Below are 24,066 nucleotides of genomic sequence, written 5' to 3'. Positions count from 1 at the left end.
GTTTCATATATCTAATAACTGATGGGCTCAGTAATATTTCTGGATTGAAATGAGGTTTATTGTACTAACAGAAAATGTGCAATCCGCATTTAAACAAAATTTGACCGCTGCAAAATTATGGGCTCCCTTATCAATTTCTTGATTTGAACACTCCTAACTACTTTTTACTGACTTCCTAAAGCACTAAATTGGTTGTGTAACCTCATTGAGCTTTGCACTTCATAAGCAGGTGTATCCAATCATGAGAAAAGGTATTTAAGGTGGCCACTTGCAAGTTGTTCTCCTGTTTGAATCTCCTATGAAGAGTGGCCTCATGGGCTCCTCAAAACAACTCTCAAATGATCTGAAAACAAAGATTATTCGACATAGTTGTTCAGGGGAAGGATACAAAAAGTTGTCTCAGAGATTTAAACTGTCAGTTTCCACTGTGAGGAACATAGTAAGAAAATGGAAGAACACAGGTACAGTTCTTGTTAAGCCCAGAAGTGGCAGGCCAAGAAAAATATCAGAAAGGCAGAGAAGAAGAATGGTGAGAACAGTCAAGGACAATCCACAGACCACCTCCAAAGACCTGCAGCATCATCTTGCTGCAGATGGTGTCAGTGTGCATCGGTCAACAATACAGCGCACGTTGCACAAGGAGAAGCTGTATGGGAAAGTGATCCGAAAGAAGCCGTTATTGCAAGCACGCCACAAACAGAGTCGCCTGAGGTATGCAAAAGCACATTTGGACAAGCCAGTTACATTTTGGAAGAAGGTCCTGTGGACTGTTGAAACAAAGATTGAGTTGTTTGGTCATACAAAAAGGCGTTCTGCATGGAGGCAAAAGAACACGGCATTCCAAGAAAAGCACTTGCTACCTACAGTAAAATTTGGTGGAGGTTCCATCATTCTTAGGGGCTGTGTGGCCAATGCCGGCACCGGGAATCTTGTTAAAGTTGAGGGTCGCATGGATTCAACTCAGTATCAGCAGATTCTTGACAATAATGTGCAAGAATCAGTGACGAAGTTGAAGTTACGCAGGGGATGGATATTTCAGCAAGACAATGATCCAAAACACCGCTCCAAATCTACTCAGGCATTCATGCAGAGGAACAATTACAATGTTCTGGAATGGCCATCCCAGTCCCCAGACCTGAATATCATTGAAAATCTGTGGGATGATGTGAAGCGTGCTGTTCATGCTCGGCGACCATCAAACTTAACTGAACTGGAATTGTTTTGTAAACAGGAATGCTCAAGTATACCTTCATCCAGGAACTCATTAAAAGCTACAGGAAGCGACTAGAGGCTGTTATTTTTGCAAAAGGAGGATCTACAAAATATTAATGTCACTTTTATGTTGAGGTGCTCATAATTTTGCACCGGTCAAATTTTGTTTAAATGCGGATTGCACATTTTCTATTAGTACAATAAACCTCATTTCAATCCAGAAATATTACTCAGTCCATCAGTTATTAGATATATGAAACTGAAATAGCTGTTGCAAAACACCAAATTGTTATAAAGAAAAAAGGTTAACATTAATAGGAGTGCCCAAACTTTTTCATATGACTGTATTAAGTTATCCCCTATTCGTAAAATGGGAAATAACTTAATTATTGTTGGGACCACTGTCGATCCTGAGGGTATGTGCCCACAATCAGGACTTGCAGCGTTCAGAACACAGCGAGTCTCCTCTGCAGGAGAACCCAGGAGACCGCAGCTGCTTGTACCCACGATCAGGATTCGGTCCGCTGCGGTCTCTCGCTTGTGTTCTCCCTACAGAGTACACATGTGAATCCGCAGCAAACAATTGACATGCTGTGGTCTGGAAAGACGCTCCGCAGATCAGGGATTGCTGCGGAAAAAAGAAGCACAGTGGGCACGGGATTTCTAGAAATCCATCCACTATGCTTGTACTGTACACCGCAGCGGTTTGGAAGAAGCTGAGGAAGGCTGCGTCCAAACTGCTGCAAATACTGATCGTGGGCACACACCCTAAGTATGGTTCCTGGAAGAGTCCTGTTTGAATGGAGTGGAGGCTATGCTTGCTCATCATCATTCCATTCATTCTCTATGGGACTGATGTAGATAGCGAAGAGTTGTACATGACTATCTCTGTCAGTCCTATAGAGAATTAATTTAGTTTTAATTAAGCTATATGTTTGCTCAGATGGTGGTGATAAAAATACACCTTCGTCGTGCAGAAAACATACAGCTAGTGATATGCGGTGTCAAGAATTGCTTGTTTTTTTTTTAGGATTAAAAACATGGAATTAACAGATTAAAACCAATGTTTTCACATGTCAGATACTCCAGGCGTGCAGGGGCTGTCCTTTATAGACAATGCAAAAAAAGGCAGACGTAAAGGAAGGAACAAATTGGAGCCTCTCCCAACATCTGCTGTGACTACTATGGTCGCTGAAGAGGTTAAGACTCCAATGGACTTGGCTAAGGTCAGTGCAAATGTAGACAACCATATATTTTTCCATGGAACTAATACCGTATTTTTCTGACTATAAAACACAGCGGATCATAGGTGGAAAATCAGGAAAAAAAGGTGACTAAAAATGTGGTCATGATCCACTGTTATGGGGGGTAAATCTGCTACAGACACTGTTATGGGGGTAATGTCCCCTAATTTTGTACTAATAGCCCCTTCCAGGTATATATGTCCCACTTCCTGGTATATATGATGGCCATTCTGGACCCATCCTGGTATATGTGACCCCCATCTCAGTATATATGGTCCCCATTCTGGGCCTATCCTGGCATGTGTCCCTCATCCTAGTATATATGTCCCCCATCCTTGTGTATTTGATCCCCTTCCTGGGCCCATAATGATACATATGTCCCCATCCTGCTATATATGAGTTATCCTGGTGTATATACAGTGTATCCCCTATCATGGGCCCATCCTGGTATATATGGGTCCCGTTATGCCACACACACAAAAATAATAAACAATTCTACTTTATAGGCGCATGTGAGTGAGGCCTAAAAGAGATTGTCTCAAGGTCTTTTTAATGGTTAAAATTGCAAAGTGCTTGTAAATACAAGCATTATTGTAATGTGTCTCTTATTAAAAATACACTTTCTTTTTAAAAAGTGAAGGGACTTTGAATTGCAGTTTCAGAATGACAGGTTATGTAGAAAAGGAGTGTGTGCCATTTGCAGGCTCTATTCTTTACGTCCTGCAAGTGCCGCCCTTAGGCTATGTGCGCACGTGTGCGTAATTCATGCAATCTGACCCCTGACGTAGGCATCCGCCGAAACGCACGTCCGTCGGGTGGGGTGCCGTCCTGTGTGTGCGGTGAGACAACCTGGTAAGCAACATTAGTAAAGTTATATATGCATGCCCTAATGGATTCATTATTCTGTCTCCCGCGGTGGGCTCTCATGGATCTCATTCTATATAATGACATTGCCATTTATATAGTGATATGGCTATTGTTGGGATCCACATATTGATTTCCATCTATCATATTCCTGTGGTCCGCACCGGATTGGACACCCCTTTTTGTATGTCTATCACTGTACTTTATACTTTGCATCAATAAATTATTCACTTATATAGGAAGTCTGATGGCTTTTTTTCTCTTGGTTTTACGTTAAATAACATGTAGAATCAGAAATTGGCATTATATATAAGATGTCATTTTCTGATTCTACATTTCTTCGTCGCTCTATTGGGAGACCCAGACAATCGGGTGTATAGCTACTGCCTCCGGAGGCCACACAAAGTATTACACTTAAAAGTGTAAGGCCCCTCCCCTTCTGCCTATACACCCCCCGTGGGATCACGGCTGCTCAGTTTTCATGCTTTGTGCGAAGGAGGTCAGACATCCACGCATAGCTCCACTGTTTTTAGTCAGCAGCAGCTGCTGACTATGTCGGTTGGAAGAAAAGAGGGCCCATACTAGGGCCCCCAGCATGCTCCCTTCTCACCCCACTTTCTGTCGGCGGTGTTTGTAAGGTTGAGGTATCCATTGCGGGTACGGAGGCTGGAGCCCACATGCTGCTTTCCTTCCCCATCCCCCTCAGGGCTCTGGGTGAAGTGGGATCTTACAGGTCTCCAGGCACTGAGACCGGGCTCCATCCACAGACCCAGAGAACCTGCTGGATATGGAGCTGAGTATCGTCAGGGACAGGGCCCTGCTACATTAAGGTACTCTGTGTCTCCGTACACATCGCGCACACACACACCAGCATTGCTGGGAGTGTTAGTGCGCCGGGGACAACAGCGCGGAGCGCTTGTGCTTTTATTCACTGCAGCTTAGCTGAGTGAATTTATGTATTAGGAACTGCCGCGCCGGCCGCAGCTGGGTGTTTTACACTGTGGCGCGGCTGGGACTTGTGGTGCGCCGGGGACTTCCGCGCTGGCCGTGCATAGGACGGCCGCGCTTATTACTCGAGTCCCCGGCTTTGCGGCCTAGTTTTCGTTTCGTTCCCGCCCCCAGCCCTGCCAGTCAGGGGAGGGGCGGGACGCTGTACAGAAAGTCAGCGCCGAGAGCTGGAGTCTGCTTTGCATTCTCCAGCCCCCTCACTGGACACAGTGGGACGCCAGTTTCCCGCTCTTGTCTGGGGCACGCCCACGGCCCGCCCCTCTTCACAGGACGCCGGCGGCCATTCCTGCATGCAGTCCGAGCTGGAGAAGGGAGACAAGCTCTGGGCAACCAGTCACAGGATTCTGGCGACCACACACCCGCTTTTGTGCGGGCGGTAAGAGCACCTGAAGTGCTGACCCCACTAATGCCGAAGTGGTCATTTGTACTTTATGCTTGTATGCTATACACTGCACTGTACGGTCGCTATTCTTGGATATATACCCTCCTAGATGGCTAGACAAGAGCAGCAAAAAGCAAGGGTGCTAAGGCACAAGCTTTCTATGCTGCGTGTATTGCATGTGCTGAAGTGTTCATTTGTACTTTATGCTTGTATGCTATACATTGCACTGTACGGTCGCTATTCTTGGCTATATACTATCCTAGATGGCTAGACAACAGCAGCAAAAAAGCAAGGGTGCCAAGGCACAGGCTTTCTATGCTGCTTGTACTGCATGTGATACCGTTCCACCGGCAGGTTCCACTGACCCCCATTGTGTGCAATGCTCCCCTGTAGCACTCGCTCAGCCGGGGTCTCTGCTAGAGGTGGCCAAAGGAACCACCTGTGAACCCTGTCCAGGGAAAGGGACGGAGTGGCAGTTTCGGCTGATAGATTGTCTGTGACTATGACTAACATCTTAGAGACTTTGCAGTCCAGACAGACCATGGGCAATGTTGATTCAATGCTCCCGGGCCACCCTCATTTGGAACAAATCAGTGCTCCGGGGAGGTCCCATGCATCCCAGGGTGAAGGCTCTGACACGGACAACAGTCCCAGACAGCCTAAGCGAGCTCGCTGGGAGCGGCCTCGGCTTCATCACTGGTCAGGGTCCCAGCAGGAGGACTCTAATGATGAGGCAGACGTAGCTGATCAGGACTCTGATCCTGAGACCGCTCTCAAGCCGGATACACCGGATGGTGACGCCATGGTGAATGATCTTATAGCGTCCATCAATGGAATGTTGGATATTTCTCCCTCAGCTCCTCCAGTGGAGGAGTCAGCTTCACAGCAGGAGAAATTCCATTTCAGTATCTCAAGCGTAAATTGAGTACTTTTCTGGCCACTCTGACTTCAGAGAGGCAGTTCAGAAACACCACGCTTATCCAGATAAGCGTTTCTCCAAACGTATTAAGGATACAAGTTATCCCTTTCCACCTGACGTGGTCAAGAGCTGGACCCAGTGTCCAAAGGTGGATCCTCCAATCTCCAGGCTGGCGACTAGATCCATAGTTGCAGTGGAAGATGGGGCTTCCCTTAAAGATGCCACTGACACAGATGGCGCTCTGGTTGAAATCCATCTATGAAACTATCGGCGCGTCGTTTGCTCCAGCATTCGCAGCCGTATGGGCACTACAAATTAGTTCAGCTGGTCTGGCGCAGATTGACATCGTCACACGTACATCTGTTCCGCAAGTAGCGTCCTTAACCTCTCAAATGTCTGCATTTGCGTCTTACGCTATTAATGCTGTCCTGGACTCTACGAGCAGTACGGTAGGGGCGTCCGCCAACTCCGTGGTTGTACGCAGAGCCTTGGGGTTAAGGGAATGGAGGCAGATGCTGCTTCCAAAAAAGTGCTTAATTGCCATTTTCTGTGACAGACTGTTTCGTGAGAGATTAGATGAAATCGTTAAACAGTCCAAGTCTAAGGATTCTTCCTTACCCCAGCCCAAACCTAACAAACCCCAACAGAGGAGGGGACAGTCGAGGTTTCGGTCCTTTCGAGGCTCGGGCAGGGCCCAATTGTCCTCGTCTAAAAGGACTCAAAAGGTTCAGAGGAGCTCAGATTCTTGGCGGGCTCAGTCACGCCCAAAGAAGGCAGCCGGAGGAACCGCTACCAAGGCAGCTTCCTCATGACTGTCGGCCTCCTCTCTCCGCATCCTCGGTCGGTGGCAGGCTCGCCCGCTTTGGGGACATTTAGCTGCCACAGGTCAAAGACCGTTGGGTGAGAGACATTCTGTCTCAAGAGTACAGGATCGAGTTCAGTTCTCGTCCTCCGACCCGATTCTTCAGAACTTCTCCACCTCCCGACCGAGCCGGTGCTCGTCTGCAGGCGGGTGCTCTCTAAAGGCAGAAGGAGTGGTGATCTCTGTTCCTCTCCAGGACCAAGGTCACAGTTTTTACTCCAATTTGTTTGTGGTGCCACAAAAGGGACGGGTCTTTCCGTCCTGTTCTGGACCTAAAAAAAACTGCTCAACAAGCATGTGAAGACCAGGCGGTTCCGGATGGAATCCCTCCGCTCCGTCATCGCCTCAATGTCTCAAGAAGAGTTCCTAGCATCAATGGACATGCTCCAGAGCACCAGCGTTTCTACGCTTCGTTATAGGAAACGAACACCTTTAGTTCGTAGCCCTGCCTTTCGGTCTGGCGACAGCCCCACGGGTCTTCACCAAGGTCATGGCTGCAGTAGTAGCAGTCCTGCGCTCTCAGGGTCACTCTGTGATCCCTTGCTTGGACGATCTACTCGTCAAGGCACCCTCTCAAGAGGCATGCCAACACAGCCTGATCGTTGCGCTGGAGACTCTCCAGAGTTTCGGGTAGATCATCAACTTTTCAAAGTCAATTCTGACCCCGACCCAATCGCTAACATATCTTGGCATGGGGTTTCATACTCTATCAGCGATAGTGAAACTTCCGCTGGTTCACAGCGTTCACTTCAGACAGGGGTGCAATCTCTCCGTCAAGGCCAGTCGCACCCCTTGAGACGCCTCATGCACTTCCTAGAGAAGATGGTAGCAGCATTAGAGGCAGTCCCTTTCGCGCAGTTTCATCTGCGTCCACTACAAGGGGACATTCTCCGCCAATGGGACGGGGAGTCGACGTCCCCTCGACAGGGACGTTTCTCTTTCTCAGGCGGCCAAGGAGTCTCTTCGGTGGTGGCTTCTTCCCACCTCATTGTCTTCAGGGTGGGGAGCAATTTTTCTCCTCCACAGGGCTCAAGGTACGTGGACTCAGCAGGAGTCCACCCTTCAGATCAATGTTCTGGAAATCAGAGCAGTGTAATTTGCCCTACGAGCCTTCCAGCAGTGGCTGGAAGGCAAGCAGATCCGAATTCAGGCGGACAACCCCACAGCGGTGGCATACATCAACCACCAAGGGGGGACACGCAGTCGGCAAGCCTTCCAGGAAGTCCGGCGGTTTCTGACGTGGGTGGAAGACACGGCATCCACCATATCCGCAGTTCACATCCCGGGCGTAGAAAACTGGGAAGCAGACTTCCTCAGTCGCCAGGGTATGGACGCAGGGGAATGGTCTCTTCACCCGGACGCGTTTCAGGAGATCTGTCGCCGCTGGGGGATGCCGGACGTCGACCTAATGGCGTCCCGGCACAACAACAAGGTCCCAGCTTTCACGGCACGGTCTCACGATCACAGAGCTCTGGCGGCGGACGCCTTAGTTCAAGATTGGTCGCAGTTCCGGCTCCCTTATGTGTTTCCACCTCTGGCGCTGTTGCCCAGAGTGCTACGCAAGATCAGGTCCGACTGCCGCCGCGCCATCCTCGTCGCTCCAGACTGGCCGAGGAGGTCGTGGTTCCCGGATATGTGGCATCTCACGGTAGGACAACCGTGGGCACTACCAGACCGGCCAGACTTGCTGTCTCAAGGGCCGTTTTTCCATCTGAATTCTGCGGCCCTGAACCTGACTGTGTGGCCATTGAGTCCTGGATCCTAGCGTCTTCAGGATTATCTCAAGAGGTCATTGCCTCCATGGGATAGGCTAGGAAACCAAGCTCTACCAAGATCTACCACAGGACGTGGCAGATATTCTTAGCTTGGTGCTCGGCTCAGGACGTTTCTCCCTGGCCATTGGCATTGACTACTTTCCTTTCCTTCCTGCAATCCAGGTTGGAAAAAGGTTGGTCGCTCGGCTCCCTTAAGGGACAAGTCTCTGCGCTCTCTGTGTTTTTTTCAGAAGCGCCTGGCCAGACTCCAACAGGTACGCACGTTCCTGCAAGGGGTTTGTCAGATCGTCCCTCCTTACAAGCAGCCGTTAGAGCCCTGGGATCTGAACAGGGTTCTAATAGCTCTCCAGAAGCCGCTTTTCGAGCCTATGAGGGATGTTTCCCTTTCTCGCCTTTCACGGACAGTGGCCTTTTCTAGTGGCGGTCACGTCTCTTCGGAGAGTGGCCAAGCTAGCAGCGCTGTCTTGCAAATCTCCCTTCCTGGTGTTTTCACCAGGACAAGGTGGTTCTGCGCCCGATTCAGGAGTTCTCCCTAAGGTGGTATCCCCCTGTCATCTCAATCGGGATATCTCCTTACCGTCTTGTCATCCAGTTCATCAATGTGATCGGGATTTGCTTTTGTTGGATCTGGTGAGAGCTCTCAGAACCTACTTTTCCCGCACGGCGCTCCTGCGCCGCTCGGAGGCACTCTTGTCCTTGTCGCTGGTCAGCGTAAGGGGTTGCAAGCTTCCAAATCCACCCTGACTCGGTGGATCAACGAACCAGTTCTTGAAGTCTACCGTTCTGCGGGGCTTCCGGTTCCCTCAGGGCTGAAGGCCCATTTTGCCAGAGCCGTGGGTGCGTCCCGGGCATTACGGCACCAGGCTTCGGCCCAGCAGGTGTGCCAGGCGGCTACCTGGTCGAGTCTGCACGCTTTTACCAAGCATTATCAGGTGCATACCTATGCGTCGGCGGACGCCAGCCTAGGTAGAAGAGTCCTGCAGGCGGCGGTTGCCCCCATGTAGGAAAAGGCCATTTTACGGCCTATCACGAAGTATTATTTTACCCACCCAGGGATTGCTTTTGGACATCCCAATTGTCTGGGTCTCCCAATAGAGCGACGAAGAAGAAGGGAATTTTGTTTACTTACCGTAAATTCCTTTTCTTCTAGCTCTAATTGGGAGACCCAGCACCCGCCCCTGTTTTTTTGGGGTATACATGTTAGTCATGTTGAATGGTTTCAGTTCTCCGATATTCCTTCGGATTGAATTTGCTTAAACCAGTTTATTGGCTTTCCTCCTTCTTGCTTTTGCACTAAAACTGAGCAGCCGTGATCCCACGGGGGGTGTATAGGCAGAAGGGGAGGGGCCTTACACTTTTAAGTGTAATACTTTGTGTGGCCTCCGGAGGCAGTAGCTATACACCCGATTGTCTGGGTCTCCCAATTAGAGCTAGAAGAAAAGGAATTTACGGTAAGTAAACAAAATTCCCTTCTTTATTTAACTTCCAAATAACTTCTTTCATTTTCCACTAAAGTGTGTGTTAGGCCAAAAATTAAATAATAAAATTGAAAACTTGAAGAGCTACATACATACATACAGTGGGTACAGAAGTATTCAGACCCCTTTACATTTTTCACTGTTTCATTGCAGCCATTTGGTAAATTAAAAAAAAAAAAATCTTTTTATTTTCTAAGTAATGTACACTCTGCTCCCCATCTTGACAGAAAAAACCCAGAAATGTAGACATTTTTGCAAATTTTTTAAACAAGAAAAACTGAAATATCACATGGTCATAAGTATTCAAACCCTTTGCTCAGTATTGATTTAGAAGCACCCTTTTGAGCTAGTGCAGCCATGCGTCTTCTTGGGAATGATGCACCAAGTTTTTCACACCTGGATTTGGGGATCCTCTGCCGTTCTTCCTTGCAAATCCTCTCCAGTTCCATCAGGTTGGATGGTGAACATTGGTGCACAGCCATTATCAGGCCTCTCCAGAGATGCTCAATTGGGTTTAGGTCATGGCTCTGGCTGGGCCAGTCAAGAATGGTCACAGAGTTGTTCTGAAGCCACTTCGTTGTTATTTTAGCTGTGTGCTTAGGGTCATTATCTTGTTGGAAGGTGAGAGGTCTGAGGTCCAGAGCACTCTGGAAGAGGTTTTCTTCCTGGATATTTCTATACTTGGCCACATTCATCTTTCCTTCAATTGCAACCAGTCATCCTGTCTCTGCAGCTGTAAAACACCCCCATAGCATGATGCTGCCACCATCATGTTTCACTGTTGGGATTGTATTGGGCAGGTGATGAGCAGTGCCTGATTTTCTCCACACATACCGCTTAGAATTATCACCAAAAATTCTATCTTCGTCTCATCAGACAAGAGAAACTTATTTCTCATAGTCTGGGAGTCCTTCATGTGTTTTGTTTTGTTTTTTATTTCGCAAACTCTATGCAGGCTTTCATATGTCTTGCACTGAGAAGAGGCTTCCGTCGGGCCACTCTGCTATACAGGCCCGACTGGTGGAGGGCTGCAGTGATAGTTTACTTTGTGGAACTTTCTCCCATCTCTCTACTGCACCTCTGGAGCTCAGCCACAGTGATCTTGGGGTTCTTCTTTACCTGTCTTACCAAGGCTCTTTTCCCACGATTGCTCAGTTTGGCTGGACGGCCAGATCTAGGAAGAGTTCTGGTGGTTTCAAATTTCTTCCATTTAAGGATTATGGAGGCCACTGTGCTCTAGGAACTTTGAGTTCCAGATAAATTCTTTTGTAACCTTGGCCAGATCTGTGCTTTGCCACAATTCTGTCTCTGAGCTCTTTGCGCAGTTCCTTTGACCTCATGATTCTCATTTGGTCTGACATGTGCTTTGAGGTGTTATATAGACAGGTGTGTACCTTTCCAAATCGAGTCCTATCAGTTTAATTAAACACAGCTGGACTCCAATGAAGGAGTAGAACCATTTCAAGGATGATCCCAAGGAAATGGACAGCATTTGACTTAAATATGAGTGTCCGAGCAAAGGGTCTGAATACTTATGATCATGTGATATTTCAGTTTTTCTTGTTTAATAAATTTGCAAGACCAGACCATCATCATCATGAATCATCAGACCAGAGAACCTTGAACCAGTCTGTCTCAGAGTCCTCCAAGTGATCATGAGCAAACTGTAGACGAGCCTTGACATGACGCTTTGAAAGTAAAGGTACCTTACGGGCTCGTCTGGAACGGAGACCATTGCGGTGGAGTACGTTACTTATGGTATTGACTGAAACCAATGTCCCCACTGCCATGAGATCTTCCCGGAGCTCCTTCCTTGTTGTCCTTGGGTTAGCCTTGACTCTTTGGACAAGCCTGGCCTTGGCACGGGTGGAAACTTTCAAAGGCTGTCCAGGCCGTGGAAGGCTAACAGTAGTTCCATAAGCCTTCCACTTCCGGATGATGCTCCCAACAGTGGAGACAGGTAGGCCCAACTCCTTGGAAAGGGTTTTGTACCCCTTGCCAGCCTTGTGACGCTCCACGATCTTGTCTCTGATGGCCTTGGAATGCTCCTTTTGTCTTTCCCATGTTGACCAAGTATGAGTGCTGTTCACAAGTTTGGGGATGCTCTTAATTAGTCAGAAAAGGCTGGAAAAAGAGATAATTAATCCAAACATGTGAAGCTCATTGTTCTTTGTGCCTGAAATACTTCTTAATACTTTAGGGGAACCAAACAGAATTCTTGTGATTTGAGGGGTTGAATAATAAATGACCCTATGAATAAACTTTTCACAATTTAAAAAAAAAAAAAATAAAAAAAGAAATAACATTCTCTTTTGCTGCAGTGCATTTCACACTTCCAGGCTGATCTACAGTCCAAATGTCACAATGTCAAGTTAATTCCGAATGTGTAAACCTGCTAAATCTGCAGGGGGTTGAATTCTACTTGTAGGCACTGTGTATGTATATATATATATTGTATATATCTGCGATAGGACAATTTTTTGTCCTATCACAGTCTATATTAAAAACTTACAATTCTAATACTCTTTACTGCTTTACATTTAAAATTCCTTTTATCTAAATTAGTTGTGTTTAACTTGTTGCAATTTAATTTACTTTATGACACTTTTAGTCCATTAATCATGCGTTCTATGGTGAAGTCTTCTTAATGTGATGTCTTATTCTCCAGCAGCAGGCCCAGGCCCAGGAAATGGCTGCTTTGTCTTCCTCAAAGAAAAAGCAGAAGTTTGTGAACCTGTACACTAAAGAAGGCCAGGATCGCTTGGCTGTGCTAATCCCAGGCCGTTACCCATGTGAATGTCTGGCACAAAAGCATAAACTTATCAACAACTGCATAACTTGTGGACGTATTGTGTGTGAACAAGAGGGATCCGGTCCATGTTTGTTTTGCGGCAACCTAGTAAGACTCTGCTTCTTTAAAAAAAAAAAAATTAGAAAAATAGATGTTCAGCATTTGTATTCTGGTTTTAATATTGTTGGTTCTTAGGTGTGTACAAAAGAAGAAGCTGATATTCTAGTGAGAGAATCCAACAAAAGTCAGAGATTACGAAAGAAACTCTTGGGCGGTAAGTGCGATCTATTGTAATATTTCAATGAATTCTTGTGGGGGAAAAATATGCTAAATGTTTTTGGTTTGTTTTTTTTTTTTAAACCCCATTTCTGGGCTGACAAGATGGAACTAAGAGACAAATCAGCATTTACATTATTTATCAAAATATACAGTTGTCCTTTTTATTACAGTATGATACATAATATTTTTTATATTTGTATTTTCTCTGGACAGTACTTTACTACGCTAAAATTGCATGATTTCTTCCTTCTATGAGAATCTTATTACATTTGTGGTCCCAATGCAATGCTTATTATTCTATATTCAGGAAAGCCTATGTATGACCTTGTAAATATTGCAAAGTGGCCTATTGTATAGAGATGAGTGGACTCAAGGAAGTTTGGTTCGGGACCCGAACTTGACCTGATCCCCAATGGAAGTCACTAATTTAGTAGTTCAGGTCTCCGATCACATGCAGCCAACCATAAATAGATCACTTACGGGGCAGGGTATTTCCAATTATTATTATTATTATTATCTTATTATATTTATTTTATTTGTGTATACTCTACATCTGATCTCACTGTTACCTCCAGTGCCAGCCGATCAAACACTGGGTCATTCCATGTCAAGTGGACCAGTGGTCCCCACTCGACCTCCGATTTTGCTGAAAATGTATAAGGATGTACATGTATGTTTGAAAAGAGGGTCTAAATTTTTAGGGCCAGATCTCAAATACATTGGGCACTGTTGACCTTTCACTGGAGGTTCCACCAAGCCTGCGGCTTCAGCTAAGAGGATTTTGCAAACTTTGGCACATAGCCATTAGAGTTTTATACTGGCTATGATGCTGAAATTTGGCATACTTGCTCAACCTTTGCTGCTAAACACAATAAAATTATTGCCGGCTATGACAAAACAATATTTCGGCCGCAATTTTGTGTCAAAGTAGCTTGTAAAACATGTCGCATAAAATTTATGCCTAACTTTGCCCTTATATAACTCAAGACCAAAAACCAATAGTAACTGGTGCTTTGCCCTGTACACCAAACATCTACATGACTTTGCATTGCTGCAATATCACAGTCAAAGCATATGTATTTGTGGAAATATTCACACCCACATCTGATGACAAACGTTAAAAAACCGAATTGTACCTATTTTTAGGTCAAATTTCTCAAAAAGGTTACCCCTAAAATATATTCTGATATAATTAGAAAGAGCACATTTTTCTCTACAAGGATCATTGGGGTTTTTTTTGGAGTCTCTCAGTTTAAGAAAAGAAAAATGCCACTGAACATGGTGTTATTTATTAATACGCAATGAATGGTAACTGCACTATTCAAACCCTTGCGTTGGTCCATGGTGGTTATACCACAACCAATTCCCTAAGAATTGGTCTTATAATCCTATTAAGAATTGTAATAATGCTGTCTTTCGAGAATTGGCAGCCCCATCGCCTAGGAGCCATGGCTGATAGCCGTGCAAGGCCAGCCGCGGGCGGTCTCTTTATCGCAGGTTCCGAAGCCTGAGGGTGGGTGTCTTTGCCTAGGATCCCAAGCCTAATATTGGGTATCTTTTGTTGGTTCCCAAGCCATAATGTTCAGTCTAAGTCAGACCTGGGCAAGGGGCGGCCCGCGGGCCACATCCGGCCCGCCTACTCTCTGTGACCGGCCCGCCTGGGTCAGGGCATCCTTGCTGGCCGGTCAGTGATGGCCGGCAATCTGACCTGTTGTCCGGAACTCCAGGCTCCGGGAGTCCCGTGGTCAGATTGCCCTCATCACACGCTGCGTGCCGGGTAGGAAACAGAGGACAGATCCTGCAGCTCCGCACAGTCAGTGCAGGCTGCGGAACGCAGGAATCTCTCCTCTGTTCCCTGTCCGGCACCTTTTCTCTGTGACACACACGCGCGCCCTGATATCGTCAGTAAGGCGCGCGTGTGTCATTTAAAAAGTTCCCGCCCGGCAGGAGAAGAAGCTGCAGCGACGGGGGCCCGTACGGAGAGAAAATTTGAGAAATTTGACCTAAAAATAGGTAAAATTCGTTTTTTTAAAGTTTGTCATCATATGTGGGTGTGAATATTTCCACAAATACATATGCTTTGACCGTGATATTGCAGCAATGCAAAGTCATGTAGATGTTTGGTGTACAGGGCAAAGCACCAGTTACTATTGGTTTTTGGTCTTGAGTTATATATGGGCAAAGTTAGGCATAAATTTTATGCGACACGTTTTACAAGCTACTTTGACACAAAATTGCGGCCGAAATATTGTTTTGTCATAGCCGGTAATAATTTTATCGTGTTTAGCAGCAAAAGTTGAGCTAGTATGCCAAATTTCAGCATCATAGCCACTATAGAACTCTAATGGCTATGTGCCAAAGTTTGCAAAATCCTCTTAGCTGAAGCCGCAGGCTTGGTGGGACCTCCAGTGAAAGGTCAACAGAGCCCAATGTATTTGAGATCTGGCCCTAAAAATTTACAGAACCTCTTTTCAAACATACATGTACATCCTTATAAATTTTCAGCAAAATCGGAGAAGGTCGAGTGGGGACGATTTTTAAAACTGGTCCACTTGATGTGGAATGACCCCACTGTAAGTGGCACGCATTGGGCTGAGCACCGAGCGTACCCGAGCACAGCGATGCTCAAGCGAGCGATGTTCATATGTAAAGCATCCGAGCACGAACTCTGTTTTCCCATAAAAATTAGAACACCGAACCTTGGGTTCACTCATCTCTATTATTGTATTAAGGCTCCCATACACCATAGTGAAGTTGTCTGAACTTGCAGACTTTGGCCAGACTGGCCGACCATCTGATATGTTTGAGGGCCTGTGCCAAGAAAAGAATGGTACTGTTGGCATTTCAATGCTCAATCCTTTTATCTAGAGGAGAGAGAGACTCCAATAGTAGTAGATTCTCTCTTTTCTCTCCATTGAAAAGATATGAACACTCAACTAAACAGAGCATTCATGTGTATTGGCAGTGAGGAGAGATGGCTGTCAGCCAAACGCTCGTTCACCAGACCGCTATCTTGTGTTTCGTGTATAACCAGCCCTAGGCTGTGTGCACACATTGTGTTTTGTTATTGTTTTTTGTTTTTTAATTAGTTTATTGAATAACAGAAGTACACCAGATACAGAATAAAGGCAGATATAATACACATTTAGGGTACTTTCACACATCCGGATTTTTGCTCTGCGGCACAATACGGCGTTCTGCAGAAAAACCGCAACCGGCTTTTGTAACGCCGATTGCGGTTTTTTTTGCATTGACTTACATTAGTGCCGCATTGTGCCGTAGGGGCTTGCGTTCGGTCCGGTTTTTGCCGCATGCGGCAGATTTAGCCGATGCGGCGGCCGGATCGAACGTACCCTGCAACGTTTTTTGCTCCGGCAAAAAACACCGCATCGCGCCGCATCCGGCCACTGCGGCGCATTTTTCAATGCATCCCTATGGAGGCCGGATGCGGCGCGATGCGGAAAAAACCGCATCCGGTCGCCGCATGCGGTATTTTCCACTGCGCATGCTCAGTAGCATGCCGCAACCGGAAAAAACCGGACCGGCCGCATGTAAAAACTGATGCAAAGGATGCGGTGTTTTCACCGCATCCGTTGCATAGTTTTCACAGCCGGATTGAGCCGCAGGGCTCAAACCGGATGTGTGAAAGTAGCCTTACAGAGTTGTAGCAAAGCTCAATGCTAATGAAGTGCATAATCCAGATACCTGGGGTGTCAAGACGCCTAAATAAAATACCAAGAGCAAGAGGAACAAACATAAAATACGTATCGCTGTGACCGTTTCTATTTTATAGACAAAAAAGGCTGCCTGCACTCAGCCTCATCGACCTGACGTGTGAACAGGCGCATAACTGAACATGACATAAAATACAAAAAAAGACAGTTTGCGCTCTGAAATATTACTTACGATATTACTTACGCTTACGAGATATGCCGTGAAGGGGAAACTGGGCAGATATACAAATGGCCATTTCTATATGCTAAATATCTCATTTTTCTTAGATTTTCCTTAGCAGCAATGCAGGTCCATGTTCACACATTCATGGTTTCCATACTTTAGCATTATCAGCGCGCAAACTGTCTTTTTTTGTACCGTTTCTATTCTAGGCACCAACCTGCAAGAGATTAACTCAGTAAAGTACCATTCCTTAATATACTTCACACAACCAACAGTAAATGGCTGATACAGTGATCACCCGGACTTTGATAATGTCAAGGGAGAGGAATTCCACATTTCCCAAACTTTGTTTCTCAGGGCATCCTGTATTCTGATACACCGCCCGCTCATAGGGAAGCATTGCGTTGACAAGTTCTATCCATGCACGTATGGTTGAGGTGGAGCATGCCCATCCACCGCAGGGCAATAATCTTCCTGGCCATAAGGAGTGACTCCCGCAAAAAAATGTGGTGGGGATGAGACCAGGTTCCCTCATCCAAGACTCAAAATAAACAGAATAGTGGATCGAGAGGTATAGGGAAGGAGGCCAGGAAGGATAGAAGTGCAACAACCTCATGCCAAGAGGCTGCAATTACCGAGCAGCTCCAAATCATGTAGACAAAGTCTGCATCTTCCCTGTAATACCACGCGCACTCTGATGTTTCCCAGTGCCGCATTTTGAATAATCTCAGTGGGGTAAGATACGCCTGGTGTATTACATAGATTTGGATCATATTATTATTCATTGACGGGGGAGTCCTTAGTAGGTGATTCCAAAAAAATCCTCCCCCTGCAAATTCGGAATCAGCAGCTCCCACTTCCCTTTGACAGCCAAAGGTTGGGATTCATTACCGACGACGGACAGCAAGTATGTATACAAAGAGGAGATCAACCCTTTCCGGCCCTGAGACTGAAGTATTCCTATTACAGGAAAAGTGGAAATTAGAGCGGTCCCATGTGTACGTCTCATGTGATGCTGGATCGCCGTTCTCAGTTGTAAATATCTAAAGAAGGGACATCTAGCCACATTAAACCTGGACTGGACCAAAGGATAACAGGACATTTTATTCATATATCTCACAAAGCGGAAACACCGTGCGAACTCCAGAATGCGGAGGATGGGTGGTCTATCAGGGTGGAAAAATATATTTCTTCGGCGCTCCATTGGGAGACCCAGACGATTGGGTGTATAGCACTGCCTCCGGAGGCCACACAAAGCATTACACTAAAAAGTGTAAGGCCCCTCCCCTTCTGGCTATACACCCCCAGTGGGATCACTGGCTCACCAGTTTTCTGCTTTGTGCGAAGGAGGTCAGACATCCACGCATAGCTCCACTGTTTAGTCAGCAGCAGCTGCTGACTATGTCGGATGGAAGAAAAGAGGGCCCATACTAGGGCCCCCAGCATGCTCCCTTCTCACCCCACTTTATGTCGGCGGTGTTTGTTAAGGTTGAGGTACCCATTGCGGGTACGGAGGCTGGAGCCCACATGCTGTTTTCCTTCCCCATCCCCCTGAGGGGCTCTGAGGAAGTGGGATCTTACCGGCCCCCAAGCCCTGAGGCCGGGCTCCATCCACAGACCCATGGAACCTGCTGGATACGGAGCTGGGTACCGTTCAGGGACAAGGCCCTGCGACATGAAGGTACTCTGTGTCCCCGCTTGTACAGGCCGCGCACACTCCAGGCTTGCTGGGTGTGCTAGTGCGCCGGGGACAGTAGCGCTGCGCGCTGGGGTTTCAGTCACTACAGTTTGTCTGAGTGCCTTTATGTGTTGGGGACTGCCGCGCCGACCGCCCCTGGAGCGGCGGCGCGGCTGCGACTTGTAGTGCGCCGGGGACTTAGCGCCGACCGTGCTTTTACGACGGTGGCGCTTATAAATCTAGTCCCCGGCTTTTGCGGCCTAGCTCCGCTTCGTTCCCGCCCCCACCCTGTCACTCAGGGCAAGGGAGAGACGCTGTACGTTTATTCAGCGCCGAGGGCTGGAGCCTTATTTACATGCCCCAGCCCTCTCACTGAGCACAGTGGGACGCAGGTTTCCCGCTCGTTGTCTGCACACGCCCAGGGCCCGCCCCTCTCCACAGGACGCCGGCAGCCATTCCTACATGCAGTCTGGCTGGAGAACGGACACAGGCTCTGGGAGACCCAGACAAGGGATTTCTGGCGACCACACACCCGCGTTTAGCGGGCGGTAAGCAGCACTTAAGTGCTGGCCCCACTAGTGCCACAGTGTGATATTTGTGTACTTTTTTCACTGTACCATATATATATATATATATATATATATATTTTGCACTGTAAGGTCGCTTCTTGGCTGTATACCCCTATTGCTCTGAGGAGACGACAACATGTCATCTGCAAAACGCAAGGGTGCCAAGACACAGGCTGTGAACGCTGCTTGTGCTGCTTGTGGGGCTAATCTACCGGCAGGTTACAATGACCCCCATTGTGTGCAATGTTCGGTCCCTGTGCCACTTCGTCAGTTGGAGCCTATGGTGGTAGTGGCCCAGGCAGAGTCGCCGGTGAACCCTGTCCCGGTGACGGGGACAGAGTTTGCGGTTTTTGCTGACAGGATGTCTGTCACTATGACAAAAATCCTAGAGACCTTGCAGGCCAGGCCAGTTACTCAGTCCATGGACACTGCTGCGGCAATGTTCTCCGGTCCCCCTCAGTTGGAGTTAATCCGTGCTTCAAGGGGGTCCCAGGCATCTCAGCCTGACGGCTCTGATTCAGATGACAGTCCCAGGCAGCCTAAGCGTGCTCGCTGGGAGAGACCCTCCACGTCATCACGCGGATCAGGGTCTCAACGAGAAGAGTCTCTACATGATGAGACAGAGGAGGGGGATCAGGAGTCTAATCCTGAAACCGCTCTCAATCTGGATACTCCTGATGGTGACGCCATGGTAAATGACCTTATAGGGGCCATCAATAGTCTATTGGAAATTTCTCCCCCTGCCCCTTCTGCAGAGGAGGCAGCTGCACAGCAGGAGAAGTTCCATTTCAGGTATCCCAAGCCTAAACTGAGTACTTTTCTGGACCACGCTGACTTCAGAGAAGCAGTCCAGAAACACCATGCCTACCCAGATAAGCGTTTCTCCAAACGTCTTAAGGATACACGTTATCCCTTTCCCCCTGACGTGGTCAAACGCTGGACCCAGTGTCCAAAGGTGGATCCCCCAATCTCCAGGCTTGCAGCTAGATCCATAGTTGCAGTGGAAGATGGGGCTTCACTTAAAGATGCCAATGACAGACAGATGGACCTTTGGTTAAAGTCTGTCTATGAAGCTATCGGCGCGTCGTTTGCTCCAGCATTCGCGGCCGTGTGGGCACTCCAAGCTATTTCAGCTGGCCTGGCACAGGTGGACTCTATCATATGTCCAGCAGTGCCGCGAGTAGCGTCCCTAACCTCGCAAATGTCTGCGTTTGCGACTTACGCTATCAACGCTGTCCTGGACTCTACAAGCCGTACCTCAATTGCGTCTGCCAACTCTGTTGTCTTGCGCAGAGCCTTGTGGTTAAAGGAATGGAAAGCGGATTCTGCTTCCAAAAAATGTTTAACCAGCTTGCCGCTATCTGTAGATAGACTGTTTGGTGAACAATTGGCTGAAATCATTAAGCAATCCAAGGGTAAGGACTCCTCCTTACCCCAGCCCAGATCAAGCAAACCTCAACAGAGGAAGTGGCAGTCGAGGTTTCGGTCCTTTCGAGGCTCCAGCAAGACCCAATTCTCCTCGTCCAAAGGGACTCAGAAGGAGCAAAGGAGCTCAGATTCCTGGCGGGCTCAGTCACGCCCCAAGAAAGCAACCGGAGGAACCGCTTCCAAGGCGGCTGCCTCATGACTTTCGGCCTCAGCCCTCCGCATCCTCGGTCGGTGGCAGGCTCTCCCGCTTTTGCGACATTTGGCTGCCACAGGTCAAAGACCGGTGGGTAGCAGACATTTTGTCTCACGGGTACAGGATAGAATTCAGTTCTCGTCCTCCGCCTCGGTTCTTCAGAACCTCCCCACATCCCGACCGAGCAGATGCCCTTCTGCAGGCGGTGTGCTCACTAAAAGCAGAAGGAGTGGTGATCCCTGTTCCTCTGCAGGAACAAGGGCAAGGTTTTTACTCCAATCTCTTCGTGGTTCCAAAAAAGGACGGCTCGTTCCGTCCTGTTCTGGACCTAAAGCTGCTCAACAAGCATGTGAACGCCAGGCGGTTCCGGATGGAATCCCTCCGCTCTGTCATTGCCTCAATGTCTCAAGGAGATTTCCTTGCATCAATAGACATCAAAGATGCTTATCTCCACGTGCCGATTGCTACAGAGCACCAACGTTTTCTACGTTTCGTGATAGGAGACGACCATCTCCAGTTCGTAGCTCTGCCATTTGGTCTGGCGACAGCCCCACGGGTTTTCACCAAGGTCATGGCGGCAGTGGTAGCAGTCTTGCATTCTCAGGGACATTCGGTGATCCCTTACTTGGACGATCTACTTGTCAAAGCACCCTCTCAAGAGGCATGCCAACACAGCCTGAATGTTGCGCTGGAGACTCTCCAGACTTTCGGGTGGATCATCAACTTTTCAAAGTCAAACCTGGCACCGACTCAATCACTAACGTATCTTGGCATGGAGTTTCATACTCTCTCAGCGATAGTGAAGCTTCCGCTGGACAAGCAGCGGTCTCTACGGACAGGGGTGCAGTCTCTCCTTCAGGGTCAGTCGCACCCCTTAAGGCGCCTCATGCACTTCCTAGGGAAGATGGTGGCAGCAATGGAGGCAGTCCCGTTCGCGCAGTTTCATCTGCGTCCACTTCAATGGGACATTCTCCGCCAGTGGGACGGGAAGACAACTTCCCTAGACAGGAAAGTCTCCCTTTCTCAGACGGCCAAGGATTCTCTGCTATGGTGGCTCCTTCCCACCTCATTAACGCAGGGAAGATCATTCCTGCCCCCATCCTGGGCAGTGGTCACGACAGACGCGAGTCTGTCAGGGTGGGGAGCAGTTTTTCTCCACCACAGGGCTCAAGGGACGTGGACTCAGCAGGAGTCCACCCTTCAGATCAATGTTCTGGAAATCAGGGCAGTGTATCTTGCCCTATTAGCCTTCCAGCAGTGGCTGGAAGGAAAGCAGATCCGAATTCAGTCGGACAACTCCACAGCGGTGGCATACATCAACCACCAAGGAGGGACACTCAGTCGGCAAGCCTTCCAGGAAGTCAGGCGAATTCTCATGTGGGTAGAGGAAAGAGCTTCCACCATATCAGCAGTTCACATCCCGGGCGTAGAAAACTGGGAAGCAGACTTCCTCAGTCGCCAGGGCATGGACGCAGGGGAATGGTCCCTTCACCCGGACGTGTTTCAGGAAATCTGCCGCCGCTGGGGGATGCCGGACGTCGACCTAATGGCGTCTCGGCACAACAACAAGGTCCCGACCTTCATAGCGCGGTCTCGCGATCAAAGAGCTCTGGCGGCAGACGCCTTAGAGCAAGATTGGTCGCAGTTCCGGCTCCCTTATGTGTTTCCACCTCTGGCACTCTTGCCCAGAGTGTTACGCAAGATCAGATCCGATTGCGGCCGCGTCATACTCGTCGCCCCAGACTGGCCGAGGAGGTCGTGGTACCCGGATCTGTGGCATCTCACGGTCGGCCAACCGTGGGCACTACCAGACCGTCCAGACTTACTGTCCCAAGGGCCGTTTTTCCATCGGAATTCTGCGGCCCTGAACCTGACTGTGTGGCCATTGAGTCCTGGATCCTAGCATCCTCAGGATTATCCCAAGGGGTCGTTGCCACCATGAGACAGGCTAGGAAGTCCACTTCTGCTAAGATCTACCACAGAACGTGGAAGATTTTCTTATCCTGGTGCTCTGCACAAGGAGTATCTCCCTGGCCATTCGCGTTACCTGTTTTTCTTTCCTTCCTGCAATCTGGGTTGGAAAAGGGCTTGTCGCTCGGCTCCCTTAAAGGGCAAGTCTCGGCACTATCCGTGTTTTTTCAGAAGCGTCTAGCACGACTTTCTCAGGTGCGCACGTTCCTGCAGGGGGTTTGTCATATCGTACCTCCGTACAGGCGGCCGTTAGATCCGTGGGATCTAAACAAGGTCCTTGTTACTCTCCAGAAGCCGCCCTTCGAGCCTCTGAGGGATGTGTCACTTTCTCGACTCTCACAGAAAGTGGCCTTTCTGGTAGCGGTCACGTCTCTTCGGAGAGTGTCTGAACTAGCAGCGCTGTCATCCAAAGCTCCTTTCCTGGTGTTCCACCAGGACAAGGTAGTGCTGCGCCCCATTCAGGAGTTTCTCCCTAAGGTGGTATCCTCTTTTCATCTTAATCAGGATATCTCCTTGCCTTCCTTTTATCCGCATGCAGTTCATCGGTATGAAAAGGATTTACATTTGTTGGATCTGGTGAGAGCACTCAGAATCTACATTTCCCGCACGGCGCCCCTGCGCCGCTCGGATGCACTCTTTGTCCTTGTCGCTGGTAAGCGCAAAGGGTCGCAGGCTTCCAAAGCCACCCTGGCTCGATGGATCAAAGAACCAATTCTTGAAGCCTACCGTTCTGCTGGGCTTCCGGTTCCATCAGGGCTGAAAGCCCATTCTACCAGAGCCGTGGGTGCGTCCTGGGCATTACGACACCAGGCTACGGCTCAACAGGTGTGCCAGGCAGCTACCTGGTCGAGTCTGCACACTTTCACCAAACATTATCAGGTGCATACCTATGCTTCGGCGGACGCCAGCCTAGGTAGAAGAGTCCTGCAGGCGGCAGTTGCCTCCCCGTAGGGGAGGGCTGTCTTTGCAGCTCTAACATGAGGTATTTCTTTACCCACCCAGGGACAGCTTTTGGACGTCCCAATCGTCTGGGTCTCCCAATGGAGCGCCGAAGAAGAAGGGAATTTTGTTACTTACCGTAAATTCCTTTTCTTCTAGCTCCTATTGGGAGACCCAGCACCCGCCCTGTTGTCCTTCGGGATTTTTGGTTGTTTTTCGGGTACACATGTTGTTCATGTTGAATGGTTTTCAGTTCTCCGATGTTACTTCGGAGTGAATTTGTTTAAACCAGTTCTTGGCTTTCCTCCTTCTTGCTTTTGCACTAAAACTGGTGAGCCAGTGATCCCACTGGGGGTGTATAGCCAGAAGGGGAGGGGCCTTACACTTTTTAGTGTAATGCTTTGTGTGGCCTCCGGAGGCAGTGCTATACACCCAATCGTCTGGGTCTCCCAATAGGAGCTAGAAGAAAAGGAATTTACGGTAAGTAACAAAATTCCCTTCATTTCGGCTATATGACCGGAAACGAGCATGACCCTTTTAGCCTGTCTCCATGCCTGCCGCGCCAATTTATGAAGGG

General features: G+C 48.3%; 1 protein-coding gene across 1 annotated transcript in view; it reads left to right on the top strand.

Annotated features, from left to right (window-relative positions):
• The window catches only part of LOC142303843 (activating signal cointegrator 1-like), a 110,031-nt gene that overhangs the window by 16,852 nt on the left and 69,113 nt on the right, over nucleotides 1-24,066 (top strand). The window contains exons 3-5 of the mRNA XM_075345632.1: nucleotides 2,293-2,438; nucleotides 12,416-12,643; nucleotides 12,731-12,809. Coding sequence (XP_075201747.1) covers nucleotides 2,293-2,438; nucleotides 12,416-12,643; nucleotides 12,731-12,809 — 453 coding nt within the window. The remainder of the gene's footprint in view (nucleotides 1-2,292; nucleotides 2,439-12,415; nucleotides 12,644-12,730; nucleotides 12,810-24,066) is intronic.

This window comes from Anomaloglossus baeobatrachus, chromosome 4 (genome assembly GCF_048569485.1).
Source record: "Anomaloglossus baeobatrachus isolate aAnoBae1 chromosome 4, aAnoBae1.hap1, whole genome shotgun sequence".
Lineage (NCBI taxonomy): Eukaryota > Metazoa > Chordata > Amphibia > Anura > Aromobatidae > Anomaloglossus > Anomaloglossus baeobatrachus.
The sequence above is the reverse complement of the archived record's forward strand: the minus strand, read 5'-3'. Positions and strand labels throughout refer to the sequence as shown.